The sequence below is a fragment of the Lithobates pipiens genome, unplaced genomic scaffold (assembly GCF_037356315.1).
Source record: "Lithobates pipiens isolate NorthernLeopardFrog02 unplaced genomic scaffold, aLitPip1_a1.2 Scaffold_16, whole genome shotgun sequence".
Classification (NCBI taxonomy): Eukaryota; Metazoa; Chordata; class Amphibia; order Anura; family Ranidae; genus Lithobates; species Lithobates pipiens.
This window is the reverse complement of record NW_027507748.1, coordinates 330,631,222-330,644,496: the sequence shown is the minus strand read 5'-3', so window position 1 is coordinate 330,644,496 and position 13,275 is coordinate 330,631,222. Positions and strand designations below refer to the sequence as shown.

Sequence of the window (13,275 nt, the reverse complement as noted above, 5' to 3'; positions counted from 1 at the left end):
GTCACCTGTAACAGTTATATGGTGATCACTGGTGAAAGGGTTAACTAGGGGGCAATCAGGGGGCTTTATGCGGTAGTATATGGGGGTCCCTAGCGCTATAAAAAGCTGCGGCGAACCTAAATACCTACCTGCCTAACTAGCGTCACCTGTGACACTAATACGGCGATCAGAAAAATGATCGCTTATTAGGCTGGGTTCACACTGGAGCGATGCGGAAACGCCGCGAATCCGCGGCGGGTTCCCGCATCGCATGCCTCCCGGCGGCAGTTCACACTGCCCTATGCGAACTGCTGGGAGTGTCAGTGAAATGTTACTGACACCCCCAGATCAGTTCGCATATCGCAGTGCGATCTGCAAACTCGGATCGCATGGTGTGAACACCCATGCGATCCGATTCTGCTGCGGGCCAAAAAAAGGGTCCCGTGCGAATTTGCGGCGGGTGTGGCGGGTGCGGCGGGTGCGGCGAATGGCTGAACTCGAATCGCACAGAGATCGGATGTGATTTGCACTGCAGTGCGGTGCGAATCACATTCGTTCTCATAAACCGCTGCAATGTGAACCCAGCCTTAGTGACACTGGCGACGGGGGGTGATCACGGGGTTAAACCTTTATTGGGGGGGTTAGGGGGGTACATTAGAACTAAAGGGGGCTAACCCTAACTGCCCTAACAGTTATTACAGTCACAAATGACACCAATGCAAAAAAAAAAAAAAAAAAAAAAAAAATGACATTGGTGTCACTGTGACTGGGGGGCAGGGGTAATTGGGGGGGTGATCGGGGGGTAAAGGGGGGGTGTGAGTGTGCCTGGCATGTTCTACTGTGTGTGGGATGTGTTGGTGCAACTCACTGATCCGCTCTCCTCCGTGTCGGAACGAAAAATACCGACACGGAGGAGAGAATACATCACTTCCTCTCCTGTGTTTACATTACAGGAGAGGAAGTGATGTCACCGGGGATTTCCATTCGTCGGGAGCGATCGCGAGGGGGTGGCCATGAATGAATGGCCGTCCCCTCGTCCGGGATCGCTCCCGAACGAAAACCGACCGCCGCAGGCACCGGGCGGGGGCCCGATCGGGCCCCCGACCCGCGGGAGGCAAAGGACGTACATGTATGTGCTTATGCCTGCCCGTGCCATTCTGCCGACGTACATCGGCGTGCGGCGGTCGGCAAGTGGTTAAGGACATTCACAGTTGTTCTGTAGCCACTCCTTATCTTGGCTGTGTGCTTAGAGTTATTGTCCTGTTGGAAGATGAACTTTTGCCCCTGTCTGAGGTCCAGAGCACTCTGGAGCAGGTTTTCATTAAGGATGTCTCTGTACATTGCTGCATTCATCTTTCCCTCGTTCCTGACTAGGCTCCCAGTTCCTGACGCTGAAAAACATCCCCATATCATGATGCTGCCATCACCATGCTTCACTATTGGGATGGTATTGGCCAGGTGATGAGCAGTGCCGGGTTTACTCCAGCCATGACTTTTGCCATTCAGGCCAAAGAGATCAATCTTTGTTTTATCAAACCAGAGAATTGTGTTACTCATGGACTGAGAGTCCTTCAGGTGCCTTTTGCCAAATTCCAGGCGGGCGATCATGTGCCATTTACTGAGGAGTGGGTTCCGTCTGGCCATTCTACCATACAGGCCTGATTGGTGGAGTGCTGCAGAGATGGTTGTTCTTCTGGAAGGTTCTCCTTTCTCCGCAGAGCAATGCTGGAGCTCTGTCAGTGACCATCAGGTTCTTGGTCACCTCCCTGGCTAGGCCCTTCTCGATGGCTCAGTTTGGCCACTCTAGGAAGAGTCCTGGTGGTTCCAAACTTCTTCCATATACGGATGATGGAGGCCACTGTGCTCATTGGGAATTTCAATGCTGCTGAAATTCTTCTGTACCTCGATACAATCCTGTCTCGAAGGTCTACAGACCATTCCTTGGACTTCATGGCTTGATTTTTGCCCTGACATACACTGTTAAGTGTAGGACCTTTTTATATATAGACAGGTGTGTGTGCCTTTCCAAATCCTATCCAATCACCTGAATTTACCACAGGTGGACTCCAATCCAGTAGAAACGGGATGATCAGTTGGAAAAGGATCCACATGTGCTCAATTTTGAGTGTCATGGCAAAGGCTGTGAATACTTGCGTACGAGTGATATTTTATTTAAAATTAAAAAAATTGCAAAGATTTCAAACAAACTTCTTTCACATTGTTATGGGGTATTGTTTGTAGTATTTTGAGTAAAATAATGAAATGAATCCATTTTGGAATAAGGCTATAACATAAAGTGGAAAAAGTGAAGTGCTGTGAATACTTTCCGGATGCACTGTATGTTAGTATTAGGTAGTTCATAATAAACCCATTGATGCTGCACTTAGCTGGCACCCCCTTGTGTTCCTTTCTTATACCCACAATATGCTGCGAATTACTGTGCCATAAGTGACAGCCTCAGAGACAGACATAAATCTCAGGACAAACTATCATTTAAAAAAAAAAAAAAAAAAAACTCTTTACACTTTACTTTTCTGAGCGGAAAAAATGTATACTTTGTCTACCTTTTTTAAAGCAGAACTTTGGCCATTTTTAAAAAAATCTTTCCATCTATTAAATCCTTTGCCCTTGTTTTAACTTTGGATAGTAAAACATTTTTTTTTCTGCCAGTAAATACCTCATGCAACCCACTTCCTTGTCTGGAAAAGGGGGGAGGGGGGAAATGAGTCATCAAGGGGCCAATGAGAGCTGCAGAGCTGGAGGTGTCCCTCTGTGTGTCTGTGTAAATCCAGGAAGTGAACAGGCAGCAGCTTCATAGATTTGCAGCCAGGCTCAGTGGAGGAAGATTTCTGCAGCATATTTGGCAAGTACAGAATCACAGTATATATAAAATATGCAAAGTGGTTGGAGGGAAGCTTCAGAATGGCAAAGATTTTTTTATTACAAATTATGTGAGCAGACTGCAGTTCCTCTTTAAGTGCTCATGCACACGGAGGTTTAAAAAAAAAAACTGTCTGCAAAGCTAGCTCTGACACCTGGAAAGATTGGCGTTTAAAAATTTTTTATTTTTATTTTTTATTTTTTTTACCACGTTTTGCATTGGCGTTTTTGCACGTTTTTTAGCGTTAAGTAGCGTTTTTTAAAGAAACACAGCTCTTGGCTATAGCACTCCCAAATTTCCCACAATGCCACAGAAAACAAATAAAATATGTTACGTGTTTATGCGCGATTTGCGTTTTTACAGCTCTAGCTCCGTGCCACGGAACGCACTGGTCCTGGTGTGTTTGTTTTTTTTTTTTTTTTTTACAGCTTAAAAACGCCTATGCCATTTGCAGCTCAAAAACGCCTAGGTGGGTATGAAGCCATAGACTAACATGGACAGCCGTTTTTAAGCTGCACAAAAAGCTCAAAAAAGCGTCTGTAAAAACGTCTGTGTGCATGAGGCCTTAAAGCGGAGGTCCACCCTAAAATGGACCTCCGCTCATCGGAATCCCCCCCCCCCCTCCGGCGCCACAATTGGCACCTTTCAGGGGGGAGGGGGGTGCAGTTACCTGGATAGCTGTCTGCGGAAAGGGGCGTAGATTACGCCCCTTTCCGCAACTGCCCGCCCCTTTGCACAAGTGCCCCGCTGCCTGCTGGGAAACACACAGTTCCCAGAGGCAGCGGGGACCGTCCGGATTGCGCCGCGCGGCTCACGCATGCGCAGTAGGGAACCCGGAAATGAAGCCAAAAGGCTCCATTTCCTGATTCCCATACCCAAGATGGCGGCGGCAGCACCCGAGAGATGATCTACAGATTGGCTTCGGGTGCCGACATCGCGGGCGCGCTGGACAGGTAAGTGTCACTATTTTAAAAGTCAGCAGCTGCAGTATTTGTAGCTGCTGGCTTTAAAAAAAAAAAAAAAAAACGCGGAGCCCGCTTTAAGAATAACTTCATCAAAGCTGTTAGAAACTACATAGCAACCAACAGCTGTTGGGACATCATCTATAGCAGTCAGTAGTGCCATGGTGCCCCCTATTTTGCTTGTCAGTGGAAGAAAAAATGCCCAACCGCTGTGGTTAGTGGAAAGAAGGAAATGCCTGGTGTTGGTGGCAAACTGTCACTGCTGGCAAATCGGTGCCCAGTCAGCCGTAGCCAGGTCATTACTTGTTCAACAGCCGCATGTAACGGGGGAGGGGTGGGGGGCTTGGGGTTGGTGATGCTCATGATGTAATTGACCTAATATAGCCACCCTGTTAGTGGTGGGAAAAAGGCATTAATGTGTATTTGGTGTTTAGTGGTGGGGTGGTGACATTCACGTTGAAGTAGGGGACATTGATGCTAAATGTTGCTCAGGTTGAACATGATTAACATGTAAGCCCTGGTTCACACCAGTGCGGTTTTGAATCCACGCTACTTCAGTTTGTTTTAAAAGCAGTGCAATTTCATGTGCAGCTTGCTGATATCTGTGTAATTATATTTTAGCCCTGGTTCACATTGAACACAGCTTTGAATTTGTGCGACTTCATCTGAAATTTCAGATTTCAAAGTTGCACATCAGTGCGACTTTGGAAGCGACTTGAAAGACCTCTTTGCAGCTTCATGCAGAGATGTCTATTGAAGTTGCACCCAAATTTGCCAAAAGTGTTGGAACTACGTTTGCAAATCGTGCCAATGTGAGCGCTAAAAGTCAACAGCTGCAGTATTTGCAGCTGCTGACTTAATTTTTTAAAAGTGACAGGACAACCAATAAATAGCAGTCCTGTGAAATAAGTCAGCACTTTAAGTGTCTGAGCAAAAATCCATGATTTTCCTCTTTAGAAATGCCACAAGTACAGGAAAATCCCTGTTTGCCTGCCAGAAATTCAGTGAGCTTATAGCTCCTGTTTGAGCCATCTCTGCTGCACTGAAATCCCAGGAAGTGTTATCCACACTTCACTTTTGTGTTAGAGATGAAGTGAGGAGGAGTTCTGTAGTCCAACAAGAGAGAACTGGGAAAGGCTGACAGCTCTGCTAGTGATTCCAGTGCGGCACGGGCTTTGTGTTGACAACTCAAGTAGGAGGATAAGGAACATACAAGCATTCTGCCAGATCAATGTTTCTTCTGTGCACCTTTTTGTAAATGTATAAAACAGTCATGATATATACTGCTTTTTATCAGAAAACATATCTGTATGTGTATTTATAGTAAATGGGTTTTTTTTGTTTTTTCCAGACATATACGCTTTAAACACTTCTTGGTGCCAGCTACATTGTTGAATGATTCTGTTATGGTTATTTACATATTTGGGGGGGAAAATCAACTTCAACCCTTTAAAAAGAGATCACCTAATAATACCTTTTTAAAATGTGAACATTTAAATGTTCATTTTAATGTGAAATAAAAAAAAAAAAAAAAAAAAACTGGCAAGAAGTCCCTTCACCTGTCTTTTTACCTCCCAAGCCTTTCCCGGGACAAGTCAAGTCTTCAGTATAAGGCAGACGTGTTCTTGTTGGCTACTCTAGCAGTAATCCAGCAGCATAAGAAGAAAGATAGCGTGTTGCCAGGGATCGCTTAGAGAAAACATAATCTGCTTTCTTATACACATTGGAATAGAGCTGCATTTTTTTTTTTTATGTACATTTGAGTTTAGGTTTACTGTCCTGTTTTTAGTAGCCGTGATTGCCTGTGACTCCACCATTAGGATGATTATTCCATCTTTTTTTTTTTGGTGAGGTTTAAAAATGCATACGTGAATTTAGTTAGAAAACTTTATGCTTGTTAAAGGCTACCATTTGTTTACGTGTTGTTTTACAATCTGCTTTATCTTGAATCAGCTTGAAACGTTATCGGCCTTGCCAGATGTCCTGAGTTACTTTAATGATGTAATCCTGTACTGATGAGGTTTTCAGCTATGCTCTCTACACACGGCAAAAACATGAGGCTTAATGTACTATGTTAGAAGGCATTTAAATTATCCCAGTGCAGAGAGTGTGTATGTATGTAAAAAAATATATACTGGAACAATTTTCTATTTTATTGAATGGTTTAAAAAGAGCTAGAGCTGCATGATTCTGGCCAAAATGAGAATCACAAATTTATTTTTTGCTTAGAATATAAAGATCACAATTCTCGCAACGTAAAATCTTTCACATTATAAAAAATAATTGGATTAACTTTAGTGGTTAGGGTTTTTTTTTTTTTCCCCTCAATTCATTAAAGTTAATTGTTAACAAAAAAATTGCATTTGAAAGACTGCTGCGCAAATACAGTGTGACAGTGACAGCGAACCTTGCCACTCCAGATGTTTTGGAACTACATTTCCCATGATGCTCAACTGCATTGCAGAGTGCATGAGCATCATGGGAAATGTAGTAACATATATATGTGTGTGTGTGTGTGTGTGTGTGTGTGTGTGTGTGTGTGTGTGTGTGTGTGTGTTTATTTATATATTTTATGTTTGGGGGTTCTAAGTAATTTTCTAGCAAAAAAAAAAAAAGATCTTGAAATGAACAAATGTCAACAAAAGGTTTAGTGTTTTAAGTGGTTAAACTTTCCTCACTTACCCACAAAGTCTATTCCTTTGACAAATTGTTACAATGTTTATACTTCAGTTCCAGTGCTAAAGAATGTTGTGATTCTTGGCAGACTGCTCAGTTTTTATTTTCCTCTTGTTTGATGGCTGTGGCTTCAGAAGAGCAGAGAGAATTATTTAGCATAGACATAATTGTGAAACACTTATGTCAAGATCGCAATGGGAAAACAATTGTGATAACGATTCTTGACAATTAACCATGCCGCTCTAAAAAGAACCAAAGGGGATTGTGTAAAAAGAAAAAAATGTATTTCCCTTTTACAGATTCTGCTCGGCAGCACACTTTGGACAGAAATTTGTTTCCCACTTTCGCCATTTGAGCTTTGCCCTGCTTCTCCCCATGCTACCACAGTATCCCAGAAATGACCCTTCCAGTACCCCGAACCTGGCTAAAAAGCATGCTTTCTTCAGATATACTTTTACCCATCCCCCAACTCACTCCCACCCCTGACCCATCAATGCTCTTTAAAATACCACTACCTGGTGACTACACAAATACAAGTTTAACCCTTTCATGACTAAGCCTATTTTTGGCATTTGGTGTTTACAAGTTAAAATCAATATTTTTTGCTAGAAAATTACTTGGAACCCTCAAACATTATATATATTTTTAGCAGAGACTCTAGAGAATAAAACGTCGATTGTTGCAATATTTTATGTCACACGGTATTTTAAACGCAACTTTTTGGGAAAAGGGACACTTTCATGAATAAAAAAAACCAAAAACTTAAAATTAGCCCAATTTTTTTTGCATAACGTGAAAGATAATGTTACGCAGAGTAAATCGATACCAAACATGTCACACTTTATAATTGCACGCACTCGTGGAATGTCGACAAAGTACGGTACCTAAAAATCTCAATAGGCGACACTTTAAAAAATTTTTACGGTTAGCATTACAGAGGAGGTCTAGTGCTAGAATTATTGCTCTGGCTGTGGCGATACCTCACATGTGTGATTTGAACACCGTTTACATATGCGGGCGAGACTTCCGTATGCGTTTTCTTTGCTTCGCAGGGACGGCGGGCGCTTTAAATTTAATTTTTTTTTTTTTTTAAATGAATAATTTTTTTAAAATAAATAATTTGATCACTTTTATTGCTGTCACAAGGAATGTAAACATCCCTTGTGACAGTAATAGGTGGTGACGGGTACTCTTTATGGAGGGATCGGGGGTCATTTATACTTCAATGTATTCAGATCGCCGAAAACGGCGATTCTGAATACTGTGTATATGTATGTGTATATATGTATATATATATATATATATATATATATATATATATATATATATATATATATATATATATATATATATATATATAATATTATATATTTTTTTTTTTTACACCGGCGCCATTGGCAGCCGAGTAAACGGGAAGTGACGTCATGACGTCTCTTCCGTGTTTACTATTAGGAGACTGGAACAAAGCAGATTATGGCTTCGTTACAGTTCCTCCCCAGTAGCCGGAGGCATCACATTGTGAATCGGTGCTCCCGATTGAGCGGGAGCACTGGTAACAGTGGCAGGAGGGGGGGACGTCCCCTTCCGCTCCTCCGGCATAACAGCCGAGCGGCTTTTAGCCGCTTCGGTTGTTATGGCTGGATAGCCAATTGCCCGCTGTAAAAAATGTTAATGGGATGATGCCTGCAGGTACGGGCATCATCCCGGTATACCCTCCAGAAGCCGAGTACGCACATCTGGATACGCTCGGCGGGGAGGGGTTAAGGCACCTTTCACACAGGTGGATATAATTTGGCTTCTAGCTGTGGATAGATCAAGTTATCTACTGCAACTAAACTCACACAATGCTTTCCTATGGCCTCATTCACACACTGCATTTAGCAATGGTTTTCTTACATGGGGTTTTGTGCGGTTAGAAAAAATTTATTTGACTGCCTCCAGGACCGATTTATTGCAGCTATCGGCACATAACTGCAGGTAATCGCAGTGTACTATTTTTCCTGCGGATCGCAGCAGCAACAAGGAAAAAGAAATGGGAAGTACATCAGAAATGACAAGAATGTTCCAACGCAGCCGCATGTATACACAGCTAATCGCAATATACAGCTACAAGTGATCGCTGTGCCTGCAGTCTTGGAATTTCAAAATAACAAAACATGCTTTTAACAGCGGCAGAACTGCCACCCGTGTGAAATTGGCCTAAAAGACAGACCCCCCATCCAGAAGTAAATTGTATATAAAATGTTAACCACTTCAGCCCTGGAAGAATTTCCCCCCTTCCTGACCAGAGCACTTTTTTTGCGATTCCGCACTGCACTTTTTTTTTTTCTCCCACAAATAGATCTTTCTTTTGGTGGTATTTTTGCTATAATAAATATCCCCCAAACATATATATATATATATATATATATATATATATATATATATATATATATATATATATATATATATATATATATTTTTTTTTTTCCTCAGTTTAGGCTGATACTTATTCTACATATTTTTGGTAAAAAAAATAAATAAATAAATATTACAATAAGCGTTTATTGATTGGTTTGCCCAAAAGTTATAACGTTTACAAAATAGGGGATAGTTTTATGGCATTTTTATTAATAAATTATTATTTTTTTAAAAGGCAGCAATCGGTGATTTTTATTGTGACTGCGACATTATGGCGGACACATCTGTAATTTTTGACACATTTTTGGGACCACGGGCATTTATACAGCAATCAATGCTATACAAATGCACTGATTCCTGTGTAAATGATACTGGCAGTGAAGGAGTTAACCACTAGTTGGCAGTGTAAGGGTTAAGTGTGTCCTGGGGACGTGTTTCTAACTTTGGGGGGCGTGGCTGTGTATGACACTTCACTGATCTTTGCTCCGATCACAGGGAGCAGAGATCAGTGACACTGTCACTAGGCAAAACGGGGAGATGCTTGTTTACATTTGCATCTCCCCGTTCTTCCTCCTCATGAGGCGATCGTGGGTATCCCCGTGGCGATAGTCCATGGGACCTGCTCCTGTCTCACGCAGCTTGTCGCCGGCGCGCCTCTTAAAGGGCAGGTGTACAGGTGCGTCATTCTGCCTGTACAATCCCTTCTGCCAACGTATATTGACTGGAGGCGGTTGGCAAGTGGTTAAAGTAAAAGGTCAGCCAAAAACGAACTCAAAATCTACTGGCAACCACATTCCACACCATGTCGCTATACATACCTTTTTCTGCAGCTGATACGGTCTGGTCCCATGCTGAGCTGTCAGCAGCGGCTTCTCTGTTTAGGCGTGTGCAGAAGAGGCGGCTGACAACGGAAGCCCCATAGTAACCAAGTTAATTTTGGCAGCAAATTTTGATTTAGTTTTAGTCTTAGCCTTAGGACTAAAATGGCAAGTTAGTTTTAGTCGACTAAAATTTTCAGTGCATTTTAGTCTAAATATAATCATTTTTAGTCAACTAAAATTTAATGTGCACAGTACACAGCACACAGCTCCCCCGCCCTCTGCACAGTACACAGCCCCCCCCCCCCCCCCACCACTCTTTGCACAATACAAAGCCCCCACAGTACACAAAACACAGGCCCACCCTCTGCACAATACAAAGCCCCCCACAATAGATTCCCCCACCTGCATTCAGACCGCCCGGTCCCCGCCCCCTACTGTGTTATACGCCAATAAATACAGTAAATACAATAAATTCATCAGAGTAAACGTTCCTCCTTGCCATTAACATCCCGTTTTCGTTCCTTAACTAATACTAATTCTATTTTCCTCATAGTTTTCGTCAGTTGACAAAAATGTTCTGTACTTTTAGTTTTGTTTTCGTCACTGTAAAAAGGCCTCTGATGAAAATTATGACAAAAATTTTAGTTGACGAAATTAACACTGCATAGTAAGTTGATGGGTGACATCACTTCCCAAGCATTTCCTAGCCGTTGATGGCTTTTTCTCTGTACACAGCATCCTCCACTGGAGACTGGACTGGATCTACTGCAGAAGAGGTAGTAGATTTTCACAGTGGGGCACTTTTCAGGCATTTAACGCAAAAAATCACCTCTGGAAAGCACCTCTCAATCCAAAAGTGCTTTCACACTGGGGTGGTGCGCTCGCAGGACAAGAAAAGTCCTGTAAGCAGCATCTTTTGGGGGAGTTGGGGAGCGGTGCATACATCGCTCCTCCACCGCCCCGCCCGTTGAAATGAATGGGCAGCAATGCGGAAGCGCCTCAACACGGGTGCTATTAATCTTTTCTTCAGCCGCTAGCAGGAGTTAAAAGCACCCCGCTAGCGGCTGAAAAGTGCCACTATAACAGTGGTAAAGCCCCGCTAAAACTAGCTGCGCTATACTGTTAACACCAGCACCGTCCTAGTTTGAAAGGGGTCTTTAGAGTTAGTTTTTGGCTGAACTTCCACTTTAAAGCTGTGCATCAGCCATGTAGGGCTAACTGTTCTTACTTTTACCTGCAGACGCACTGGACGTTGTGTGTTTTTTTTTTTTTTTTTTTTTTTTTTTTTTTTCTACAGCTGCTCCTAGGGGTGTCTGACATTTTTTTTTTTTTTTTTTTCCCCTGCCTCTAAACTCCCTTGCATGTTAGTTAGCCCATGTGTCCATGCACAACAGTGCTTCCTGGGAATGGCATAAAAAAAAATACTTAATGCTGCTAGATGTGCCTAAACACTAGTAAACCTAAATTCTGGTCAATGAAATCAATAAATATCCAAACACCGGAAGCTGCTAAACTTTTGAAAAAAAAAGAAAAGTTGAGTTTATAACGCTGATTTTCTTCTGTCAGGAAGTTTTACAATAAAACAGTATTCATGAGGCCTAAAGGATAAGTTCACCTCTGCAGCATAGCATGTTGCATGTTGCAGCTCCTTTCCCCTCCCCATAACAGGTAGAAGTGCCTCTCCTCACAATTGTAATCCCTTATAAAAAACAGTGCAACTCCACCCACACAGCCACACCATTCATTCACAAATTCCTGTGAATAAACTACAAGTACCATCTGCCGGATTTGTAGTTGCAGTGGACTTGCTGGGGGCACTGGTGGACGCTCTCATAGTCCACTGATATGTCCTTCAGCTTTCAAAATGGCCATACAGAGATATGGGCTGAAAGCCAAATAACATGTCTGCAGGAGCTTACATTGCACCCATCACCTACTGATCCCATGTGCAATGCTGTCCAGATTCCTGCAAGAAGAAATAATAAATGTAAGTTTATTTATTTATTTTTTTTTCTGCAAGAATGTGCATTTATTATTTGGCCTTTATGGCCCCTTTCACAGCGGTGGAGTCTGCCAGCGGACTGGCCCGCTCAGCATGGGGATCTGTCTGCTGAGCCAGAGGATGAGAGGTCTGACATGGGCACAGACCTGTCACCCACACAAATGGATAACCTGTCTGTTCCCATTCGACTGTCATCTGAACCTATCTGCCAGACAGATGGGGAACAGATCCGGACAGGCGGTCCATTTTCATCCGATTTCCCCCCCCCCATAGAGGAGAGCAGAGATCTGACAGATCCATCCCTGCACAGTGTGCAGAGATGGACTTGTCATCCCCCGGCTCAGCGGGGATCAACTGGATCGATCCCCCGCTGAGCCAATGGATGTCTGAAAATGGATCTGCACATGTGAAAGGACCCTGAGGTGCCAGGAGCTTACAGTCACCAGTCAGGTGAGCATCTCATGTTTGTGGGTTCTCTCTGATGCTGGTATTACAAGGTCTTGGAGTGCTGTGGAGTTATTGCTGAATATGGTCAGATCATGTATTTCACAAATGACTACACTCACAGCTATAGAGCGTTTTTATTTTATCTGAGTATATTACACCATTTACTTTTCTTAATAGTGCAGTTGATTGAGTTAAATTATGATATGAAGGCCAGGCACAGCAGTTATTCTTTTCCTTTGTAAGCGCTGGCAGATTATAAAACTAGTTGTCAGATTTACCTTATTTTTGTTTTACTAATACTGCCTACTATTATAGTGCTTTGTGATTAAGTCAGAATAACTTTGTTTTGTGTAGTGGTAACACTGAAGACTTTTGCACAGTATGCGGTTTCCTTACTACACCAGTAAATAATGTGAATTTAGAGACTAGAGAGAGAGAAAAGGGAAGTGTGTGCACCGGAGGTGACTTGATGAAATATTTGCTTGAGAAGGGCTTTTTGCAATGTGGGTGAGCTATTGTTTAGGGAGGGACTGGCTTTTTTTCTGGTTCTGGGTGTGGATTTAGCAAAGATTAATACTGTCTCGTCGTTGCCTGATTGCATTTTTCTCTGCATGCAAATCAATACTTCTCCAGAGGGAATATCACGCCTGGTGGTATATAGAGGTAAGTAGATTGTGTAATCCTCCCTAGGGGCTTATTACATTTCAAGTAATGCTGGCTTGGTTTATTTTTATTTTTTTTATTTATCCAAGTTACTTTTTTTTTTTTTTTACCTTGCCTCAAACTATTTTCTTTTTGGTTACCATTGCCTTGATTTCCTTTATTTGGTTTTGCATTTATATGCAATCTTTGTGAGTTTCTATTTTATATGCTTCTTTTGAACATTTCCAGTAAACATTCTACAGCCTTTACCTTTGCTAGATAAAGTAGATGAACTGTATGTTGGAGGAGCCCCCTTTATTTATTTTATTTATTTATTTATTTATTTATTTACTATGGTGTGTTTTTGCATACAAAATCAAGATCAACATACAAGATTGAAACTTAAAATATTTATAATGTTCAGTGTTCCTCCGGATCAAAGAATCACATTTGTGATTTTCTTTG

The 13,275-nt window shown here is 42.3% G+C and overlaps 1 protein-coding gene across 5 annotated transcripts in view; it reads left to right on the top strand.

Annotated features, from left to right (window-relative positions):
- EPB41 (erythrocyte membrane protein band 4.1) overlaps positions 1–13,275 on the top strand; it is a 350,563-nt gene that overhangs the window by 37,618 nt on the left and 299,670 nt on the right. The window contains exon 1 of one of the 5 annotated variants that reach the window (XM_077481774.1): positions 12,690–12,831. The exons of the other annotated variants lie outside the window; for them this stretch is intronic. Coding sequence (XP_077337900.1) covers positions 12,780–12,831 — 52 coding nt within the window. The 5' untranslated portion in view covers positions 12,690–12,779. Of the gene's footprint in view, positions 1–12,689; positions 12,832–13,275 lie in introns of those variants that run through there. 5 annotated transcript variants of the gene reach the window in all.